The following is a 23,022-nucleotide window of genomic DNA, read 5'->3' on the forward strand; positions in this document are numbered from 1 at the left end:
CTCATGGGGCTCCCATGGGTGACAGGGAACAGACTGATGTGTGAGGTCACAGCTTGGGTCAGCCAAGGTCACCTTCCTTGCTCCTCCCAGGACATTGAAAACCACTATTTCTGGTTGCTGGGACAAAAGCTGCCTCTCACTATCACAGCGCCGACTAGGTCTCCATTATCCAACTGTGCAACCCCAAGCTGGCCCATCCAGCATCTCTATCATGAAGTTATCCATGAAACTCCCTGGAAATCTCTGAGACCGCTTGCATCCTGACCCGTTGTCCTTCCAACAGATGTCAGGGAGGCTGAAGTCTCCCATGAGAGCAGAGTTTGTCACCCAGAGTCTTCCTTGAGTTGTTTAAAGGTTTTGTGCCCTTCCCCACCCTGATGGGGTGGTCTGTAACATGACCCAACACCAAAGTCATCCTCCCACCCCCTTTTCTGATCCTGACCCACAGGCACACACTCAGAGGGTGACCCATCCTGTGGAGGGGCCCCACACACCTGAGCTGCTCCCATTCATCTTTCAAGGTGAGGCTCCTTGGTCATCAGGGGTGATGTTGGCTGGCTCAGCCATGGTTTCCGGGAGCAGCACCCTCCCTCTCACCGGGTCATTCCTGGCTGGAGGCCCAAATTCAAGTTTGGGCAGTGTTCAAGTGTTTGTGTAAGAAAAGGAAAATAACTGCAAAACATCATGACCTCTCATGAAAAGAAGGTTTTGCTGAATCTGGTTGCAAATATTACAAATGGAGAAGTTTTGGCAAGAACGTAGGGCAGTCAGATATACAGCTTCCATTAATTTCAGGAAAACTGAATGTCTAAACCACTTGCACAGTTTTGAACATCTAAGTTCAAACATCTGTACCAAAGAGATGAGGAGACTGGAATTAATTTTCAACACCAACTATATTTTATTATTTGAAATGCCAGGAAAATTAATTCTCCTAAATGTGGGAACTTCTGCTGGATGGTAGCTCTGTCCCTGGACATTCACCCTGGACCTCTTTCCTTTTTCTACACCCCTCCACCTATGCTTCTGCCATTAGGATATCGTGCATCCCTCCCCATGGCCATGGTAAGGAGCACTCTGTTGTGGGTACAGGCTTGTAACCCTTTCAGCTGCTGGATGGGCTTAATGAGCAACCTACACTCCTCATTTTGGGAGGTGGATCCCCTCTGCCACCTGCTACCCAGGGGACATCCGTGGAGACTCTCAATGAACCAGAGGACATCCTCTGCTGAGGCAAGGGACAAGGTCTTGTCTCACAGCTGGTATTTCTTCAGCAGCTCGCTCTGCCACTGCCGCTTCTTGTTGGGAAAGGCAACAGGGATCTTGATCTTACGGAAGTCCTCGATGCACTTCCCCAGCTCGGAATCCAGCGCCTGCCTCTCCTTGCTCACTGCTGCTGCGGGGCTGACCTCCACCCCATTCTCCTTTACTGCCATGTGGTTAATGTTTCTTCTCTGCCCTGTCTGTTTCACCTCCTCCGGCTTCTTCAGGGACTTGGAGAAATCCAGGGTGTTGGGGCGGGCTCGGCATTCTTCAGGGGTTTCTGGCCATGGCAAGGAGCTGGTGGGACTGAGATTCCTCACCTCCGACTGGTGAACTCTGCCTGAGAGGGTCTCATCTGTGGTTGGAGCTGGGCTGGGTGCATCATGGTTGCTCATGCCAGAGGTTGCAAAGTCATCCCCACCACTGGGGCTAGCTGGGTTGTGCCTTGTCTCATGGATTTGCTTTGGCTCTTCTGGGTCGCTGTGGGCTGGGGAAGGAAAGCAGAGAGCTGTGTGAGAAGTGGGAGCTTGCACAGCCCCTGGTGACAGGCTGCATCTTGAGCAAGGCTGGGGTGCAGCCATGCTGGGGGTGTGGGTAGCTCAGCTCAGTGTCCCTGTGGGGTCCCCAGCTAGGAAGGCAAAAGCAAACCACCATGTTGGTGAACCTTTCCCCAAGCCTTGGGTTGTCTGAGCCCTGGGGCCAGACCTGGGTAGGCTTGGGTGGTCCTGGGAAGGTTATGGGCTTCCTGTGGTCTGTGGTTTGGTGCCGAGGGATGCTGAGAACAGGAATGGTCCAAATGAGAAAACTAAGATGCAAGGAAGCCTTAAATAGAAGGAGAAATCTCACAGCTTCCCACAGACCTCAGGCAGGGCTTGCACACGCTTTTGTTTGTTAACAGCAGTGGAAAAATAGCAGTGACTGCATGGGAAATAGCCACTCTATTTCAATTACCAGCTGCCAGTGAAAATCAGTTCGGAAGAAAAGTTGATGGAAACTGCTAAGAAAGCATTTAGCAGAGGGCCTTCCTGCTCCCCCTCCTCAGGTTTGCAAAGAGCAGCACATGCATTTACACCCGAACCTTGGGGAGTGTTTGCCAATACCTGTGCCTGGTGTGGATGGGAAGGTGCAAGGGGTCTTCACCCAGTCCAGCAGACCTTTCCCACACATCCTTCCTCATTCCCGATGCCAGCCAAAGCATGCTGTCACCTCTGGTGCTAGCTCACCGACAGTGACTACCACGCTGCTCTCAGGAGGAAACACCCAAGGGATGCAGAGGAAGCTGGAGGTGAGCTCACGGGGCTCTGGAGGTGCCATGGGCATGTGACAGACTCTGTGGTGGGGCAGCAGAGATGTCCTCAGGTGGATGAGGGCTCTGACCACATGGTGGGTTCAGGTCTGTGCCTAGGGCCAGACCCTGCTCCACAGCTGGCAGACATTCTCAAAATGTTGGTGTTTTAGAAGAGATTTGTTTTGAAAGTTGTGGGAGTTTTTTTCCCTGTAAAGTTCCTGTTTTTCTAAATATCTTTGGCAGAAACATAGGTCTTCCTGCTCTTTGAAATCTCTGGAACAAGGGGAGTGTTTCTTGTCATTGTTTTCATTTGCACGGATGGTTTTTTGGTCGGATCAGACACACAGACTTTCTTCCCCTCATAATAACAAGATTTGTTTTTCTGAGCAGCGGTATCAACCTGGCAGTGGTTTTCATTGCTTCCTTTCAAAGCACTTAAAAAAACCTTGCTGTTGCACAGCCTTAACCTGAGTAGTGCCTCCAATTTGCCACTCTTGAGGTTTTCACTCATAGTACCTCTGTCTGGCTTTCAGTTTCCAGCCCTCCACCTATACCCGGTGATGTACTGCTGGGGCTATCCTTTTACCCTTGCATTACAAATGCTCTGGCCATCACAGCAAAAGTGGATTGGGAAAATGCTGTTATGTGGGGTTTTATAAGAAGTGATTGCCACCAGGGCATGAATTATCCTCACCCTTTTCCCCTCCTCACACTGTAGTTCTCCATGTAGGACTTTATACTGTGCAGGGCTCAGCAGATACCATTAGTAGCTAACGTATAGGCAGTTGATAAGCATTAGCCAGTAATGCACCTGCCCACAGGTGAATGGCAATTCGTGCTACATCTGCCTGGACCAGTTGTGCTACAATCTTTGCTATTAACATGTGAAAGCAATCAAAAGGGAGTTTGAGTCCTGATCAAAAGTACAGATCTACTATAGAAAATGCAGCATGATCTAGGAGAGGACCTTCTTGTTTCTCCTGGGGGAGTTTTCCCTGTCCCTTTTCTCCCTTGGTTTGTTCTCCTTTCCTTACCCCTCTAGGCACTTTTCACTGTCAGAGCTGATGGATGCCCTCAGAGGGGCTCCATGAGCAGGTCTCTGTGCAGGAAGGCTGCACTGGGGAGCTGACGCAGGGAGGACCCCAGTGCAGCTGAGGTTGGCTTCAGAATGGACCCACCAAACTCCCACAGAAAGCCACTGCCCCATTTCTCAAAACCAAAACGTTCTGAAAACAAAGCAAAGATTTTTCTCTAAAATGTCTAAATTCCTGCCCTGATGGGATTTTTTTTTTTAAAGTACATCTGCTAGCAGAGATATGAAGCAAGGTATAAAGTATTTCTATTTTAAATTCCTCATCCTACTTTTTGCCCCCCCCATGGAAGCCAAAAATGTCAAGGTGGATTTTCTTCTTCCTTGAAAACTTTTTGTAAGGACAGAGTTTGGTTTTAACCCCCTCTTCCTTCCTCTTCTTTTTTTATTTTGACATTTACTTGAACAGCTCCAGCACTGAGATTACTAGAGGTGTAAAGCAGAAATGTCATCCATCATTGAGCAGAAACCTTAAAGGCTGGATTTTCTTTGGCAGACCTCTCCAGGAAGTTACAAGGATGTATCTTTGCCCCAAATTCTTTGAGTGATGGAATAAAGTCTCTAATGCTTTAATCATCTTATCTGCGAGCCTCACAACTGCATTTGTGAAATGGGGAGCTGAGGCACAGGGAACATAAGCTGATGCAGCCAAATTCATACAAGGAGCCTATGACTTAGCTGGAGACTGAATTCAAATCTCTTCAATTATTCTCTAGTATCTTATCTTCTAGACCATCCAATGACTGTAGCTGGCTTCATATAGCCTTTTTTTTTTTTTAAGCTTTCAACACATTTTACATCACATTATTCCCATTTGAGGCACAGAGAAGTGAAATAACTTGTTAAGGTCACCAAACTGAGAACAAAAGCAAGTCTCCTGGGTATAGCTCCTGCACACTCTCCATACCAGACTGTACTGGTTCCCTTTGCATGGTCTGGCAAGGCTTCTGCCAGGTCACAAACCTGCACACTCTCCCAGTCTCTCTGCTCTTGCTATGATGCGTGGTGGGCTGCCGAGCTTGGGGAGAGCAGCGCAATGGTGCGCAGCCACACTGAAAAATCTCTTGCTAGAGTATAGGTTTGCTAAGGGATTATTTCTTTGCTTTGAAACTGCTGAGAAGGTGATTTTCAGGCCATTCCTGTGCTTCTCCAGTGAAGTTCTCTGTGTCAGTGCACAGCTTCGTCCAGATGTTCTGCGTGTACCAGCAGTGTGATGCTGTTAATTTAGGTATGAGGAGGTAGTTTAGGTCATCTCTAGACAAAGGACTTTGCATAAAGGAGCTAGTGAGTTTTAATGACTTGTCTTTGGAAATATTAATTAATTGCCCATTACAATTTATTTACCTTTGTTTTGTCTCATTCACCAAAGGTACGTTATCTCAGCCTGTTCTGGCTGATTTCAGACTAACAGCTGTAGAAATGATCTTGCACTCATTGAGAAATGTAGACCTCAGCAGGTTTTTATTTTCTCCCCATATGTTGCTGAAACACGCAATTCCTCCTGGCCAAGCATCCTGGCCAAGCATCACAGCCCACAAGTTCACCTGCATGGGCACATGTATTTCCAAACAGCAAAGGACTGGAGGGTAGCCAAAAGCAATGTGGATTTGCAGACATTTTCTGGGAAAAGTCAGCTCCACGTTGGAATTTGCAGGATCCAGAATCAGACAGATGACAACGGGTGGATGTTCACCTTGGCCACTCTTCTACACTGGCCACCAGTAGATATCTCATGACTTGTACAAGATACTTAGGCCTAGAGATCTGTGCCTAACCCTGTCTATGAGACCAGAGTCTTTCTGACCTCACTTAAAAGGCTGGGGTGTGCTATTAAGATGAGCATATATTTTCTTTCTGTGTGCTAGTGATTTAAAGAGTGTAGGGATTGCTTTGGCTAAAGTCTGACCTGGACCAAATCTGACACTGAGGCAGTCTAGGTCTTCCAGAGAATTTCCTTGCCATTGATATTCTCTGCAGCTTTGGATGAACACCTTCATTTTCCCTTGGGCTATGCTTTCCTCACATTTGTGTGTCTTGTCTACAGCAGCAACAGCCTCTGTGGGGCCAACCTGTGGCTGGCTATATATGGCTATAGCTCCTAAGATGATCCTAGGATGCCTCACATCTCTTCTTCTGAGTGTACCTAACAGCTACAGAGCTGGGAAAAGAGATCTATTAGGTAGACTGATTTTCTCATCGTTTTAAAATTTTCCTAGACTTTGCCTCCGATGTGACACTTTTGTCTGCTTTAGAGCATCCATTAGAGTGCAGAAGTGACACTTCTGATGCAGCCCCATGGTGCTGATAGAAGTCCTGCTGCGTGCAATTAATGGGCTCCTGCATGCAGTGAGCTGGTGCTTTGCAGGGGAAAGCGTACACCGTCCCAACCCCTTGCTGCTTTTTTGGATAGCATTTTGTTTTTCCAGAATGTTTGACAGGGAGATGAACTCACCATGTGTGATGGCCCAGGCTCACACTGTTGGATTTGCTTCTTTGCATGTGGGTCCCTGTGTGTTATAAGGTCCTGACACATGCAAGTGAAGAGCAGCTCATTTCTGGGCTGCTTCCCCAGGCAAATGGGGGATCTTCAGCTCAGACTACATTGGCCTCAAAGATCGTTTTTCCTTTCCCACCATTTGCTGCAGAGACCCAGATTTCCCCAGAATAGAAAAGGAGATCCTTCTCTTCTTTTTTTGTCCCAAACAAAAGCATTTTCTAAGGCTGTACCAGGCAGCCAAGCAGAGAGTCAGGCATCAGGGCAAAAGCCCCAGCGTGGGTAAAAGCACAGCTTTGTGCTATTTCTATTCCATGGCTTTATTTCAACAGTTCTTTTCCTTCCAGTTTTTAAATGAAAAAACAGCAACAACACATCGCTTGGGGTCAAACAGTAACACCTCAGTTCCTCTACAAGCTTATTAAACTCTTTTCCAGCCTCTTAAACTTAGGGTGTTATGGAACAAAGATGGGTAAAAGCTTCAAAACAAGAGCTGGAAGAGCATGTTTAGTCCTTGTGTGTGCCTGGAGAAGGGAGGCAGGGATGTAAGCAGTTCACCTAAACCAAAATTTTGCTTTCTCTAAAAGCGTGTTCAGAAAACAGATTTACTCTTCATCAAAATGTTTCTCATTAATTCTTACTTGAGAATCTGACAGTGATGGGGAGATTGGACTGTGTCCAGAAAGCAGGTGGTGATGGAAACAATTGCAGATTTTATATGTAAGAGCAACTTGCCCTGGGAAGCGCCAGCCTGTGTCTGCCTTGAATGCTGGCGGTGGTCAGTACAGGCTGGATGTTCAGCGGGATGCACAGGGTGTATCTGCAACTTACCCATGCCTGAGGCAAAGAAGCTGCTTCTGTGCAAGCTCCTAGACCCCATCAATCTCAGGTCTTGCCTCTGACTGAATTGTTTAATGAAAAGTCAAGCTGAGCTCAAAAACTGGTGTCGGCTGTCCTGGTTGGCTCTAACCTCCCTTATTTTATCAAAGAAGGACAAGACGGCATAAATAAATGTCTTTGACCCCATGTGCCTGCAGCAGTAACCTCTGCATTCCCAAGAGCCTCAGTTAGACAGGTTGTGCCAGCGAAGGTTGTTGCTAAATCTGTAGCACCGGTGACTGTTGTGAATGGATTAACTGCTATGGCAACCCCAGCAGGACCCAGGGGTGCCAGGACCAGGACAGACAAACTGTCTTTGGTTTTAAACTTCCCTGCTAAAATACAAGGACCTTTCTACGCCCTGTGGAGCAATATATATATTTATCAGCACATGTGCTGCTTTTGCTTTGCATATTCTAAAAATGTCTGTTTAATGATGTTAATCCAGTTGGTGGATAGCACTGGGAGCTTCACGTGTGGTCGTGCCAATGAGCTTTGTTGTCAGGCTGGTACCCAGGCCCTGCCACACAGGTTTGGTAACGCCCGTTAGCTCTGAGATGGCTCTCCAGGGAGGCCTGGATCCCTTGGCAGAAGGTACCAAGCTCAGCAGAAAGTACCAGCTAGGATGGTTATCTGTGATGTGCAGGTGCAGAGAGTGGCTTGAGCCCAAAACTCATTGCATGGGTGGCAGAAAACCTAGCTTGACTCTCCTTTGATGCTATTTTTATAATCAGTTCCTGCTGTTGCAACATCTCAGCAAGAACCAGGAAATAATCTAACAGCAAGGTGTACCTCTTGAAAGACCCAACCTCACAGCCTTAAAAAAAAATCCAGACTTTTCTCCGTCATTCAGGTTGTCCTTTGCTGTCGGGAGGTGGCAAGGTGGGTTCAAGAATCAGAGATTTCAGTTTTTTTTTTCTGAGGGCTGACTGAACCACGAGCTACTCTCCTTGGAGGGAAGGTCCAGCTCTCAAAGGTGGAAGAAAGCTGGTCAGTGGTATCTGCTGGTGTTTGTTCCGTGTGTGCCATGGATGGTCTGCAGTACCCCTTGGCAGGCAGTAGCTCTGTTCCCCCATTCCTCCCAGGTCCTCTATGATAAAGACATTAAGAACAGCTTGAGAAGCGTATAAATGATGAAGATGGGCTCACAAACATCACCCTTTCCACCTCCTGTGGGTATGAAGGTCACAACTTCACCTCATATAAGGATGTTTAGCATTAGATTACAGGCAATGTGGTTGCAGGAAGCAAAACACCCTCAAGAGCGTTCATCTAAATAAAATAAGTATTTGCTGAGTGCTTGTGTAGATACACACACACTGCAGGAGTGGGCACAATGTGGAAATGCCTCCATCCTGCAAACGTGTACACAGAGGCAATGCAGCAGCCCAGGAGTGTGTGCTCTGTGGGAGTACACATAGGAATGCTAGGTAATTTGGACCTTTTTTGCATTTAAATCAGAGTTTCTGTCATGAATGACAGATGGATATCTAACTCAAGCCACTTTTCATTACCCATGACTTCTATCAGTACCCAGGGTCTGTTTGGAGCTGTAACAAATACTGTAAAGGGTGTGTTTCTGCAGTTAATTCAGGGGCAGGCCCCTGCTGTGATCTAAATCAGTGCTTGCCACTCGCTAAACCCCTCAGTGAACGCTGACACGATACCCATCAGCAGGCTAATTTCTGTTTTGAGTTCATCCCATGATGGATTTAATCTCTAACTTCCTTCTTATTTCCTCTTCTCCCCAGAGCTGGCAGGAGCTGTGCAAGGGCTGGAGATTGCCTGCTGAGGAAGGGGAGAAGCCTCCCTGTGTGAAGCCTGGGGCCGTGACTGTGTGTTCTTTGACTGCCTTAATCACACAGTTTATTGCTGCAATTCAAATCCATCCCTGTGAAATTGTTTATGTTTCCCAAACATACCTTTTCTGCTGTTCTTTTGGAAGGGTACAAGCTCTGCTCAGTTTTAGACTACATTTCCTGCTAGCGTGGATCTGTGCAGTCCAAATATTGTTTCTCCTTTATGAATAAGTGGTGGATATTTGATCGAATGATAATGTCACTGGTTCATTTAGCATCTGTGCTAATCTGCCTCAGTTCTGGCACTCCCAGGGAAGGTGGGAGAAGAAGCAGCAAATTCCCCCCTCCAAGGGTCTCCCAAATCTGGCTGCCTTCTCTGGCATGGGTAGGCAGAATTTTTGCTTTCCCCTGATGCTGGGATGTCCCAGTCCTTGCAAAGTCTGTTCTGAGAATAATGTATGCATGCAATCTGCTGGAGGAGTTGCTCTGGAGGAACTGTGAGATGCATCCTAAAGTACAGCCAGCTGAGGGATTGTGAGTATGTACATGATGGACAGCAGCTTTATTGGACCAAGATTTTTCAATGATTGCTTCATTTGGTCATGCTTTTTGAGTGCAATGACTCCAGCTTTATGTCAGGGATAGGAATTATAACACGTTTTGTTTTGGCAAAGCAGAACGGATTCAGAAACAAGAGGTCAAATTCCGGTGATGGTGCAGAGCCAGGCCCTCAGATGTTGTAAGCTGCTGTAACTGAAGCCAATGGAGCAATGCTGATTTACATCAGCAAAACATCTGGCCCAGGGTAGATGTTTCAATACCACATGAAGCAAAAGCAGCTTTCATTAAGCACTTCTTGTCAAGCCTGTCAGTTTGGATGAGACCTGGCTATTTCTTGGCAGGAATGACTCATCAATTCTGTGTATGGCAAACCCTTGTCAAGAGGTGCTGCTCTTGCCAAGGGGGGCAGCTCCTGGTCAGCCTGACCTGCCTCCATGGCTTGGAGGCCACAAGGGCACAACAGCAACTGGGGAGCAGCCACTCCTGTGCCGACCTCTTCAATCTGGAAGAGGCCAGGAGGCTTTTCCAAGGGCTTGAAAATATCTACCTGGATCAAACCATCACTAAACCCCAGATGGATGTCACAGTGTGAGTTATCACATTGGTTATTACTACTCCTCTTGGTGCCCTTAAAGAATTGCCAGGTTTCTTTCACAGCTGAAATATTTCTTAACCTTGCTCTAGCAACCATAAAGATGCTTCAGCGTACACTTAAAAGAAGGGTCAATTTGCTCCTGACAGTCACTGCTAGACTTTGAGAGTGTGTACTCTTCTCAGGCCACCCATTTCTGTCCAGGACAAATTTGTCCCCAGCCACAGATCATCACTGGACATGTCCCTGAGGTGGGATGACAGCATTCTGCCTGCATCCACAGCTTTGAGAAGATTATAGAGGAAATAAATTATGCAAATGAAAAAATGAAGCACAGAAATTTTTTGTCATTGATGTTTGGGGAAGAAAAGGGATTTTTGGGCTCTCCTGGTCATTAGCTGTAACATCACGAAAGGGCATTAAGATTTATATGGTTAGAAGCTCCAGAAATTAATGCCTACTGGTCGAGTGTCTGCTTCACTGGGCTCCCTCTAAATGAGCAAATGAAAGACAGGTGAATCCAGCAAAGCACAGATCCCCACACTGGGATTTGCATCTTCATGTCTCTTGTTGGGAACATCCAACAAACAGGTATTTTTTCCTTTCTCCAGTGTCAGGAAGCAGCAGAGGTTGTCTTGCAGTTTCTCAGGAGGAGATCAAGGGTGCTCATGTGTGAAGGGGAGATTAGCCATCACTTGCAATCCTGTTTTTAAAAAAGGCTGAATGCTTGCAACCCAGGAGATGTGATTCAGCCTTTTCATCCGCTCTCTGGCATGGCATGCACAGTGGGAAACTAATTTCTGGAAGTAGCTCAGCATGGGAAATCTGTTGAGCTTCGAAGAGCTTATAGTGACCTGGTGCTGACTTATTTAAACATACAGAAAGTACACCACAGTACAGGTACATCTAAGGAGAGGGGTGACTTGGAGGGTCCACCTTGCCCAGGACTGATGCTCATGAGTAGAAGCCTTGCACTGCCTGGACCAGAAGATGCCCTGTCACCCTCCAGTGATAAAGCTGAGCATTAGGGTCATGGGGGCTAAACCAGAGCACCCCAGGTTTCACCGCAGAGTCAAAGTAGGCTGTGAAGAAACCCATGACTCCAAGCCTGAGCCCAACTTGGCATCGGCATAACTGGAATGAGGAGCAAATCAGGCCATTTGGGGTGAAGGAATGGGGTACAGCAGGAAAGGAGAAAGACGGTGACATCGGCCTGACAGGAACACGCATCCCTATCAAGTGTCTGTTGCTAAGTGCAGGTCCATCAAGGTGACCAGTGGGTGGCTCTGCATGGTGTGACTGCAGGTACCTGGGAGAGCAGACGGGTACGTTTCTCACCTGGAAGTGCTTCTGCCATGTCTGTCTTGAGATCCAGGATGGGCTCAGAAGACGACATGTGTTTTTTTGGGCTGTGCTCCATTTCTGAAGGCTGGGAAACAGGCAGGCCAAGCCAGGAGCTACCTAAAAAAATCAAGACCCAAAGAAGAAAAACTTAGAGGGCAAATGATGCACAGGGAGTGTGAGAAGGGGCCAGGGTCTAAAGCACCTCTCAGAGCATCACACTGGGTGCCCAGGGTGGGGAGTGATCTGGACAGCATCTGCTGTGATCCTGAAGGATCACTGTGAACAGTGCCTCCCAGACTCCTTAGGATGATATTTCAGGTTAGGGCGGTGCCTGTAACCACCTCCCACAGCCTCCCACCATGTATTGCTATTCTTCCTCCTTCTTTAAAGCTCTTCTCCCTCTTTCTTAAACTATTATATCACTGGCTTTCAAGATATTGCTTCATTTACACTGTTGCAAACAGTGAGGAAATGCTAAAGTATTTATTGTAAACTAAGATTAGTGCTCCAGCTCTTGCTGCTTTTTCTTTCCTGACATTTCTATGCAGACACTTAAATTTGCCATATAGCACAGATATAACTTTGGACCTAACTGTAATTCCTGCCTCATACAAGGGATATTCCTCTCTATGACTGAGCCTCATAACTAGATCATCCCCCATTGGCATGCAGTGCAGTAAATCCAGGCTGCTTCATTTCCACTTGCTCTGCCCACAACAGCGGCTGCTGCCTCTGTGAGACATGTATGTGTGGGGCAGATCAACTAGAATTCCCCACTCCCCCACCCCCTGGTAATTTGGGATTGGCATCTCTGGGCTGCTCACATGTCCAGAGGCTGCTGCGTGCACTGGGGGTATGAGGTCAGAGTGGGACACATATGTGCTTACATGCATAGCCTGGCGCATGGTCTACCACACACTCTGTAGGCCCCTTTTTACTCTACAAACACACATAGCATGATGGGAAAATAGGTTGGGTCTGGCAAAAAAAAGTGGTGAAGGGTGCTAGCATCTGTGCTTGCCTGCACCCTGCAGGCCTGAGGCACACGTATTGTAAGCCCATTCATGTCCCTACTTTCTCCCCCTGCTTCCATGTTTCTACATGCTGCATGCTGACACCGTGTGACACACAGACATGTTCTTGCTCTGATTTAAATATTTCAGTGCTGAATACCTCCCTGAAGCATTCGTACACTGCTGCATATCCAGCACAAGGCACAACACAGCCGTGACCCAGCCAGGTCCCCAAGGTACAGCTACTGTGTCCCCAGTCTCCGATCACCACCGATGCTCTTCCTAAATCCATTTTCACACACTTTAATCTCCTGCTCATCTTCAGGGCAGATATCTCTGCTTTCCCAAACCTACAAGCTAAGAATCTCTACTGAAGAGCTGATAATCAGATTTAGACTGGAACATAAGCTTTCTACTCATCTGATGTGGTGACTTCATGTGCCACCCTGGGAACAAAGCCTGAGCTCTCCCTTTCCACAACCTGGACTACTGCTTGCCCCACTGACACAGCAGCTAAGTGGTTTCTCAGTGGACAACTGCTGGGTCTGCCCTGCAGGTAAAACCCTTTGTGCACAAAGCCCTCCACGAGCCTCCCTGCGGTGCTGCCATCTCTGCTCTTGAAGAGGGAGAAGTGTTTAGCCAAGGTCATCCTGATTTGATATGCAACCAAAATATGCTCCACCTCACCATGGCAGCAAGGGGTAGAACCGGGTGCCCCAGCCTCCAAAAGACCCACAGCTGAGTAGCTTTCTATGGGTTGTGGCTGCCAGAAGCCAGGATGTCAGGGGCCTGCGTTGCAGACAACCTGGACATACTCAACCTCCACAATCCAGCACTCATGGACCAGAAGAAGATGCTGCATCCAGGAGAGGGCAGCAGAATCCCAGCATGCTCCATGCCTATTGCCACCACCATCAACTGTGGTTTCCCAGAGTCAATTCCTGACTCTTTCCTAAGCTGTAAACATGGCCTTCTACTTCCCATAACAATAATCTTCACCCAGAGACTCTGGCAATGTCTTTGTCATCACCATCTGTCAGTGCGTTTATAAAGGTTTCTAATTAATGCCCCAGAGTAGCTATTTTTGCACCCATTTGAGCAGAGGGACTGTCTGCAGTCCTGAACTGAGATATGGAGGAGGAAGTCTGAGCCATATTCAATCCCACGGGGCTCTTGCAAACCCTTTTGGGAGCTGCGTGGGATGAACAGGGCAGAACACAGACACTCAGCAGTCATGGTGAGTGATCTTTGCTGACAGATCTGTCCCCCCTCTCCAGAGGTTGCAGGTGCCCTCAATCGCAGGGCACGGGGAACAGCAGCCATCACCTCCATATCGAACAAGGGAACATGGCTTTGAATTGAGGTCCTGGCACACAAGTGCAGAGGAAACAGATTTTGATGGAGTAAGAACTGCAACGCTGGGGCTCCATCACTGCATTTTAATGGCTGAGGTTCCCCAGGTACCTTCCAAACATGTGCCCAGCATCCAGCAGACATTCAGCAGGGGCCAGACCACTGGGCTTCTGCTTCCGCATGCTGTCGTGCAGCAGATGAGAGTGCCTGTGCAAGCCAGTGCTTATCAAAGATTTAAAAGGCAAGCTGTCAGCACTGCTGCTAAAGATGGGCTTTTCCTCTTATAGCTCTATCCCTCTCTAATACTAATAGGATTGGAAGGAGGAGGAGAAATGGCAGCATGCCGACCAGCTGAGGATGAGTGTTTTTGCCTTGCAGAGGCTTTGTACACCTTGGGGTATCTTTCTAGCAGTTTGCTCATCTTCCAGCACCCCTCCTTGGTTCTCTGGGATTTTGGGTTAATCCCTCAGGCTCTGCAAGGGGAGATGATGCAGCCTGGGAGCAGAGGCACAGAGGAGAAACCACTCTCTCTGGCTGCTCCTCCTCCTGACACCTCTGCCAAGGGAAAACAAAACGTCCCCCCCACCTCCTCTGAGAGCTGGCAGAGGGGTCTGTGCTCTGCTCCACATCCTCTGCCAGAAAAACTGCATTAATCCCCATTCTGTTTAAAATTACAGCTGGGCAATGGATAGAGTTTCCATTTTTGCAAGGACTTTTTGGGATCGGAAGCCTGGATTTGGACCAGGCTGGAACAAACACAAAGAGTTTCATCCTTCTCTGGAAAGAAAGATGCTAAAATCAAAATCCATGCCAGCGTCACTTCTTGAGCTATTAAACTTTCTTTTTAAGTGAGGTGTCTTATAAAAAAAGTTCCAAAAGGCATTTTGACATGATGTAAACTGCTTGAACGTGTGATTTCCCTCTAAAGTTGAGCAAAACTAGGCCAATTTCAGGATATCGTTAAGGGTAAATCTATGGCAATAGAGGCCTGTTTCATCCCAGATTTTCTTTTCAGTTCTACTTAATTTCATTGTCTCATTCTACCTCCTGGTTAAATTAATTAAGTTTGTGAATCACTTAGATCAACTGATGTTGAAGGTCATAAGCATAAATAGTTTTGCCTAATTGCCTGGAGCCAAAGGTGAGGTGGCAAACTTCAGATCTTCACAAATAGGATTGGGGGGGTGCGTGTTTTGAAGGAGTCAGCAGGGAGGATAACCAATCAAACCTTCCACCCCTTGTCCCTGGAATCAGCCTCCGTGTCCTTCAGGGGATTCTTCTGCTCTCCACATCCTCCTGCGGACTTGGAGGATTTCTTCTATTTCCATGGTCACTCTGTTCACCACACACACCTAGACCTGCCCAGCAAGAGCTACCGAGAGCACCTGCGGTACCAGCTCAGTGGGGTAAAATCCCCTGCTGCGATGGCTTGGATGAGGAATTACTGCTCAGACAGCTGCCCCAACCTCATAATGACACCATACAACACAGCGTCTTGGGAGTTTTTGTGCTACAGAGTGCTACAGGCGTACGAGGGATTGCGTGTGTTCACAGCAATGACTTCCACACCATTAGCTCATCTTGTGCTTTAATCAGTGTCATATGTACAATGTATAAGCAGGCTGTATATCATATCCAGTTTATGGTTTGATTGGAAGTAATGGCCTTGAAACTGTAAAATGATAGTTAAAGTAATCATAATTCTTTTGCTGTCTTTTGCCTCCTAAACTCAGGACATTGCAATTGGCTGGTCCTCTTGGATTAGTCCTGGGTTAAATCCCTGTTTGGTTTTGGGCAAAGCAAAAGAGAGGGAGAAGGAGAGGGAGAGGGAGAGGGAGAGGAGGGGAGGGGAGGGGAGGGGAGGGGAGGGGAGGGGAGGGGAGGGGAGGGGAGGGGAGAGGCGAGGCAAGGCGAGGCGAGGCGAGGCGAGGCGAGGCGAGGCGAGGCGAGGCGAGGCGAGGAGAGGAGAGGAGAGGAGAGGAGAGGAGAGGAGAGGAGAGGAGAGGAGAGGAGAGGAGAGGATGGAGCGGGCGGAAAGCCAGGAAATGAACTCGCTGTTGGAGTCAGCCAGAGCAGGGTTTGAGGAAACCCAGATCCTGGCTTGTCCATCTGGCAGGACTGAATCATGAGGACACAATTATTAAAGAAACACAGATTTTTGTTGGTCACCTGCCAATCTCTTTCCACAAGGAGGCAAACGACTCTTAGCAAATAGAACAGAAGCCCCTCTGATTTCACTGACACCGTGTGAGGAGTGAGGACACCAGAGAAGGATCATCTGTGCCTGTTGTTGCCAAAAGCCTTGGGTCTGTCCATCAGAGGGTCAGTGCTTCCTCCACTTCACAAGCAGGGAAATGGAGGTCAGGAGGCACCAAGACCTGTCCACGATTGAGAGGGAACCCCCTCTCCTGAGCTAAAACTTTATATCCTAATCTTCTGGGGCTATACAGACCCCTTCCCTGAGCTATTTTCCCTCATCAAGGAACAGCTTCAGCCATAATACCTGAAAAGTCCATTTCAGCAATGAGGAGATGGCAGAAAGGACAATGTTGTCTTGTCTGAACATTTCCACCTATCCAACCTCCTTGCTATCTCTAATGAAAACTGTCCAGCTTGTCTGATGTTGCTGTTCTCTCTTAAAATTCAGCCACACTTTGCCCTTTTGTATGGAAGACAGCTCTCCACACTAGTGCATCTTGTTCTTTGGGCTCACCAGTTTACAAAAAACAAACTAATTCCTGCTGACCACCCCAGTGTGCAAAGTGAAAGGTTCTTTCAAGAGCATCAAGGCAGCACTCACATGGGAGTCAATGAGCAAAGGTGGGAAAGGTATTCCTCAGGTCACAATTTCCGGGACGACTGTATATATGAATGTGCTGTTCCTAGTGATCACTCCTTGGCAGCGTCTGCTGTACAAAAGTGGCTCCAGCTGTCTTTCTTTACACAGGAATCTGCTTTTCTCTGAATTTTCCAAGAGTCACTTTCAGAAAGCAGTCCCATCAGCGGTTTCCCTGCAGATGTAACTATGCTCACTTCCTATCTAGATTTTTTTGCCAAGTAGAAAATCCACAAACTAACAGGCTTGCAAGGAGATCCCAGGCAGGGTTGGGAGATTGCTCGGTTTGCTGGCCAAGCTGGGAGTCGGTGGCAGGAAGGCAAAGGGGAAAGGTGGGAATCATTGAAACTCTTAATGTACTGGGGGGAAGAGCAAACTGGAATCATTTATGCCAAACCAAATTTTTTGCTCAACACCAAAGGGAAGAATTGTATTTTGTATTTTGTTAAGAAAAGCTTCAATTCCCTAAAGCAAGAAGACGGCCCAGGAAGAGCACTGCCTGTCTGTGCAGAACATGGGCTGTCTGTACATGTAGCATGGACCCACATTTCCTTCATCCAAGCAGTCTTAGCTTCTAGGTGAGAAGAAATGGGGACATGACCTCTCCCCTTTGTCCTCCTTCCAGAAATTCTTGTCCTTTTTTGCAGAAACTCTGTCCAATTTGACCCTGACCTGTGGGTCCTTTGGGGACAGACAGCACAGCAATATGCCCTGGTGTGCTCTGTGTGTTGGTGCTCCTGGTGAGCCTCTTCCTCTTGGAGACTCACACCAGACTTCACGGCCTTCCTTTCTTTTTTTGGTGTCAGTTTGGGGAGATAAGGTCTGCCAAAATCACTGCAGCTGCATCAATTACATGAGCTGAAGCCTGTCCCAATACACAGAGATGCACTAGGTAGACCCTTGTCTCCAGCTGAGCACCTCATCCTTATACCAGGGGTCCAGCCCATATGTGCAAAAAAATACCCCTTCTCCTGCCAGAGTAGACAGCAGGAGCATCATTATCTCTTTCCAGCAGTGAGCCATAATGAGATGAAGCAATTTGCAGAGAACTAAACCCACCTCACCCCAAAAAAGACACAAGCCTGCAGCCTGCAGAGTCTTACTCCTACTTCACCTTTCTCCCACTCTTTGTGCATTTTCCTACTCAAAGACAGTTTGAGGCCAACTCATTGGAAAATCTGCCAGACTCTAATCCAGCCCTTGGAAGCCTCCTTTCCATGTTACAGCTGCAGTTTTCCCTTTTCCATTTCCTTTTTGAAACATTAAATCATTTGGGCAATGACTCTTTCTGGTTCTGGACTATGGCCTTTCGCAAAAGCTGAGAAATGTGCAGAATAAAATTTTCCTGTGTAGCTCCAAGAGCCAAGCACAAGCTGAGCAGTGCAAGAGGGAGGTTGTGCTTTCAAGTGAGATAGAACATCATTCAAACCACACCGTTGGCCAGCATCTCCACACACGCAGATGCTCACTAGAACATCTTATTAAATGTCCCTTGTATGAGAGGTGGCTGTCTCTCCCTCATGCCTGCTCTTCAGTTCTGATCATCTTTTGAAGAGATTATGAACCAGGATTTGTGAAGACTTCAAAGTCCCCTCTGAAAGGTGTTGACTCAGCTCCACCTCCAGTCTCAAACCCAGTTTGTCTGACAAACACAACAGCTTAGATGATATCCTATGGGTGCTGTGAAGGGACTGAAGATGCTGAGGAGGCTCTCATGGCCAGTGAGACCAAGCACTGGGCCACTTGTGAATCACAAGTAGCACAAAGCTGCTACTGAATCTCAAATCCACGAGACACCTTGTCTAGACAGACCTGAACCCCCATCTTCACTGGCACCCTCACCCACTCCCAGGCTTGCCCTAGGACAGCCCTTGTGGTGCTTTTACCTGGAAGGCTGAAGTGCCTGGGCAGCTGCCTGGAGAGTTGGCCTCGCTCAACAGGACCTAGAAACAAAGAAGGTGTGGGTCTGGCTCTCTGCACCACCATGACGGCTTTCTGGTGACCTCTCTTCACATGAGCACACCCATTTGGAAGGGATGAAAGGAAAGAAGAAGAGCACCATGGTCTCATCCTGTGAAAAATTGTTTCCAGGGAATTTCTCTTGGATATGCACCAAGAACCCAGCCAGGTTTTACAGTGCATGACACATGGCCTTCCTTCAAAATGTCTCTGGTAGGTACCCTGCTGCATTCCTCTAGAGCTTTTCATGCTTTTTAAAAGTAGAGAGTAAGCTGACACCCACCTTAATACAGCTCAAATCCATTTTACTGTTTCAGTTAGAGATGCTCTTGCACTGTCAGAAACAGCCAATTTTTGGAAGTGAACATTTTTTTCAAAGATGTCCTGTAGGTGCAGGGACAAGGCAATGGGCTAGTGCATCCCTTCCCCTGAGATGAGGAAGATTTCAGAGCAGACTGACCCTCTGGGTTAGGATGTCTCCCGTGGTACTCTCAAGGGGGTCACAAGCCTGGGCATCACAACAACCATGTCTCTACTCATGCTTTTTCCACCTGGAGGAGCGAAGGAACTGCCCTGTTACTCCTTGGAGGCCCCTGGTTTTCATCCCTGAAAGCCTGAGCTGTAGAAAGGTATAAACAACTGTTTTCTGCTTGAAGGGGAGGAGGGGAGGGTTTGGAGGACAGCCCCAAATTCATTTGGTTTTGTTGCAGAACAGTGCCTGAAACAAGACATCTCTCCCTCTCTGGTTTTAGCCAGTTTCTATTGAAAGTAATTTTTTCCTAGAAACCCATTAATACAATGTGGAGAGGCAGGTTAAAATTACACTTAATCTTGAAATATTGTTTGAAAAGGGGAAATTAGAATATTTCATTTAAAAGCTGCAGAAGGAAACGCATTTTTCACACGTCAAAAAAAGGGTTTTCAGCACTATTTCCTGTACCTTTTGATGAATTTGCAACTAGTCTTAATTAACCCCAAACCTGCATCTTTCAGCAAATAAATGGTTCACCTGAGCATGTTTGCAAAGATCCATTTAGGAATTGTAACTGCTTCTGTACGTAGCAAGCAAATTGAAATAATAATTAAAGTCAGAATTAAAAACTGCCTGTGTGCTTCTAATACACAAGGAAAAAAAAATCCGTTTGTCTTCTGTTAAGTCAACAAAGTAGTGGATAATGGAGAACAGTTAATACACTTTCCTGAGGGCTTTTTGATAAAGGCCATCAAAGAGGCTTTTAAGGAAACTCAATAGCCAAAGGGGGATTGTCTAAGTTCCACAGTGTATTAAAAGCTTATTAAAACAGAGAAAAGGAGAAATGGAATCAAGAGTTCATTCTCAACATATAAATAATATAATAATAGGACATCCCCGAGAGTCCATCTTAGGATGAAAGGTTTTTATTAACGATGAAAGGGGAAAAGGGCAAAGAATCAAGTGGAAAAATTTCGCAAGGAATAGAAAATAATATCAGCTGGCTGATAGTGTAAGCTGCAAAGGGACCTCATGAAGGTACGCTAATGAAGAGCCTGCCAGCACGTTAAATGAAATGGCAAGCAGTGAAAAGCAATGCACATTAGAAAACATCACTTGAACTTTTCATACACCTTGGTGAGTTTTAAATCAGTCTTTTTTACTCAGGAGAGAGAAAAAGAAGATGAGAGCTCAGTGTAATGATGAGCAGATGAAGAAATGCTGGCTCAGCAGTCAGAGGTGGCACAGACAGTAAGACTGCATTGGGCAGAGGGATAAGAAATCACAGAAAATATAAAAAAATACCTTTAGGGAATAGAGTAGTGCTCTCAGTTTAGTCCTGGCCACTTCTTGTCAGGAAAGACAGACAAGATTAAAATCTGCCCAAAGTTGTTCAGTAAAACTGTGAAAGGCATAAAGGGAGTTTTACAATGAAGAAGGTGAGATCAGGATGGTCAAGGCTGAAGAGGAAAAAAATAAGAAGAAAGCTGATGGGAGCATTGCCATCATCATAAAAATACATGTTTTTATGGAAAGGTCCCTTTAGGGAAGTCCTCCTTCCAAAATTAGTTTAGATAAGATTGAACATGATAAAAGACAGAAACCATGATGCCGCAGGGTATTGGGCATCTCCCACAACCTGAGCTTAAGGAGAAATTCTCCTGGAGCGGAGCTAATGAAAACCAGACCAGGGTTTCTTCCACCTTGATCTGAAATGTTTCTGCCAGGCACTGTCAAAGTCAAGACATGGGGATGGATGCATGCTCTGCCCACTCCTGCCTGATAAATCCCCTCCTCCTAATCTTGTTTTCTAATGTAATAGTTTGCATTTTCAGTCTGACCATGTATCATTTCTAGATGGGCCAGGGCACTTAATCCCCAGTGGTTTATTCATTATTAGAAAGCTTTTCAGTTTGCCTTTAACATCATTTGGGTCTGATTTGATTAGAGAATACATCCAGTGCTGAGTTCATATTTCTGAGAAAGGAGTGATAATTAGATGATGGTCATGCAGCCTGGGGGGAGATGGGCAGGAGGAGACGTCTGGGGAGGAGAAAGGGCAGGTAATGGGTGGAAAGGCTCCAGTGTCAGCATAACCATGAGTGGCTGAACCTGCGGTCCAGCCTCTCCTGCCTCTCTGAGCCCATTCTGAGAGGCACACTCTCTGCAATGCGTCTTTAGCAGGAGCAGGGTCAAGACTGGGATGTTTTTTACCCCTGTCGTTTGTGGAAGAATTAATCAGAAAATTGCAGCCCACCAGGCTTTAAGGTTGGAGCTAAATCCCTTAAAATCAGTGTCACTGAGCTCCCATCCACCGATTATTTAAATAATGGCTTGATTTTTAAATTTTATTTGATTCTAGTCTTCAGAAGAAGAAGGGGAAAAAAAAAAAAAAGCCCTGGGTTTTGTTTTGTATCAGATCTAAAATGGTGCGAAACATAGAACACAGCTTTGCTAGATTCCATCTCCTTGCCAGCTACGCAGGTAGGTGAGGGCAGGCACTGCCCTGCACGCAGGGAAAAACCAGCCTGGTAAACATATGTGGGATCGACAGGAAAAAAGACGAAGAAGGAAGATGAGCCTGTCGCTATCTCTTCACTGTTAAAATTCACATCAAGGCTGATTTCAGTCTTGTTGTGATGGGTGAAGGGCAAAAAGATACTGCTGGCTCTAGAGGGGTACCTTCAGATGGTCTGTTTTGTGGCCCTATGGTGGCTCATAGCTTCTTAGAAATGAGGGTCTAGGTGAATAAAAACCAATGGTATTTTGGGAAGACACGGAGCAGAAAAGCACCTGGCTCAGAAGCAGGACCCCTCCTTCACGGCTCTTTCCCTGGAAAGTCAGGAAAGGCTGTGGCTGCTTGGCGACTGGGTGGTGTTGGGGTTGCAGAAGATGCTAAGTGAAGGGGACACCACCACTGTCACGCACAGTTCAGCACTTGCAGACCAGTCCAAGGGTTTGAGGGCTGGAAAGGCAGGACAATCTGGAACTCCTTGAAAAGCTGGTGAGCAGAGGCAAACCCACAAGCTACTGAGTTGCATGAGTTCACTGATAGGCACCAAGAGCCTCACTTGGGTGCTTTCAGTAGCCTGCTAGAGTCCTCCACCCTCTGTTTATTCTATGGCAAGGTGTTTAAATTTAGCTGCTGTGCATATACCCCCCACCAGCTCATTTCCTGCAGGAAGCCAAAAGAGATGCCAGTTCAGATAGGGCTGTGGGCGGAGGTGTGGGCTAATGAGGGGACCTCCTAGGCAGCAGCAGCAGGGGGGTGTACAGGTAGGCACTGGCAAAGAAGAGAAAGGGAAGGTTTTGTAAAACAGCAATATCAGAGATAAAGCTGAAATGGAAATGACATCCTCTCCTCGGTCACACTCACAAGGCTCCAGGGCGGTCTAACCCAGCAGGGTGGCAGATGCAGGCAAAGAGCATCTCTGTGTACACCCATCAGTGCTGGGTCTGGTGAGAAAGCATTTGCATTTAAACTGCTGGACCTATTGCTTCTCCTCTGTCAGGGCTTACACATGGCAGGATATTTATTCCAGGCTACGGCTGGATTCAGTGGCATCCCTTGTTAAAATATTGGTGATGCTTCTTGCCTTGGAAGACAAAGATGTGACCCCTGGTTTTATAGTCAATAATTTCAGGGGTCTGCTCAGGCAGTGGGAGTGGATGGATGTATTAATCCTCCCTTTCTCAGCTCATAGACACAGGATCCTAGGGAATCATCTCTGATGGATGTTTGTCTAACCTTAAATCTTCCAGGAAGGAGATACCAGTCCTCCCCCAGAGACCTGCCTCACTGGTGCTGCATGTTACTACTGTAGCTAATAGAAAGCCTTTAGTAATGTCCAACCCAAACCTTTGCTACAGTGAATCAAGTGTTTTTATTCTCATCCTTTCTCCAGTGACCATACAGTACAATTTATTATGATCCATTTTATAATTAAACTTGGCCTGATGATGAACTGTTTCCATGTCTTCTGCTTTCCAGACTAAACAAACTCCGTTTCTTTAACATTTCCTAATAAGCTAGGGTTACTGAATCTCATCTTATTATTTGTGCTTCTCCTCTGGACTTC

The 23,022-nt window shown here is 46.9% G+C and overlaps 1 protein-coding gene across 1 annotated transcript in view; it reads right to left on the bottom strand.

Moving 5' to 3' along the window:
- Positions 1–624: 624 nt before the first annotated feature.
- The window catches only part of LOC141964460 (BTB/POZ domain-containing protein KCTD12-like), a 40,867-nt gene continuing 18,469 nt past the window's right edge, over positions 625–23,022 (bottom strand). Inside the window, exons 3-4 of the mRNA XM_074914864.1 lie at positions 11,305–11,427; positions 625–1,750 (exon numbers count right to left, since the gene is read on the bottom strand). Coding sequence (XP_074770965.1) covers positions 1,254–1,750; positions 11,305–11,427 — 620 coding nt within the window. The 3' untranslated portion in view covers positions 625–1,253. The remainder of the gene's footprint in view (positions 1,751–11,304; positions 11,428–23,022) is intronic.

The sequence above is a fragment of the Athene noctua genome, chromosome 11, assembly GCF_965140245.1.
Source record: "Athene noctua chromosome 11, bAthNoc1.hap1.1, whole genome shotgun sequence".
NCBI classification, from domain to species: Eukaryota; Metazoa; Chordata; class Aves; order Strigiformes; family Strigidae; genus Athene; species Athene noctua.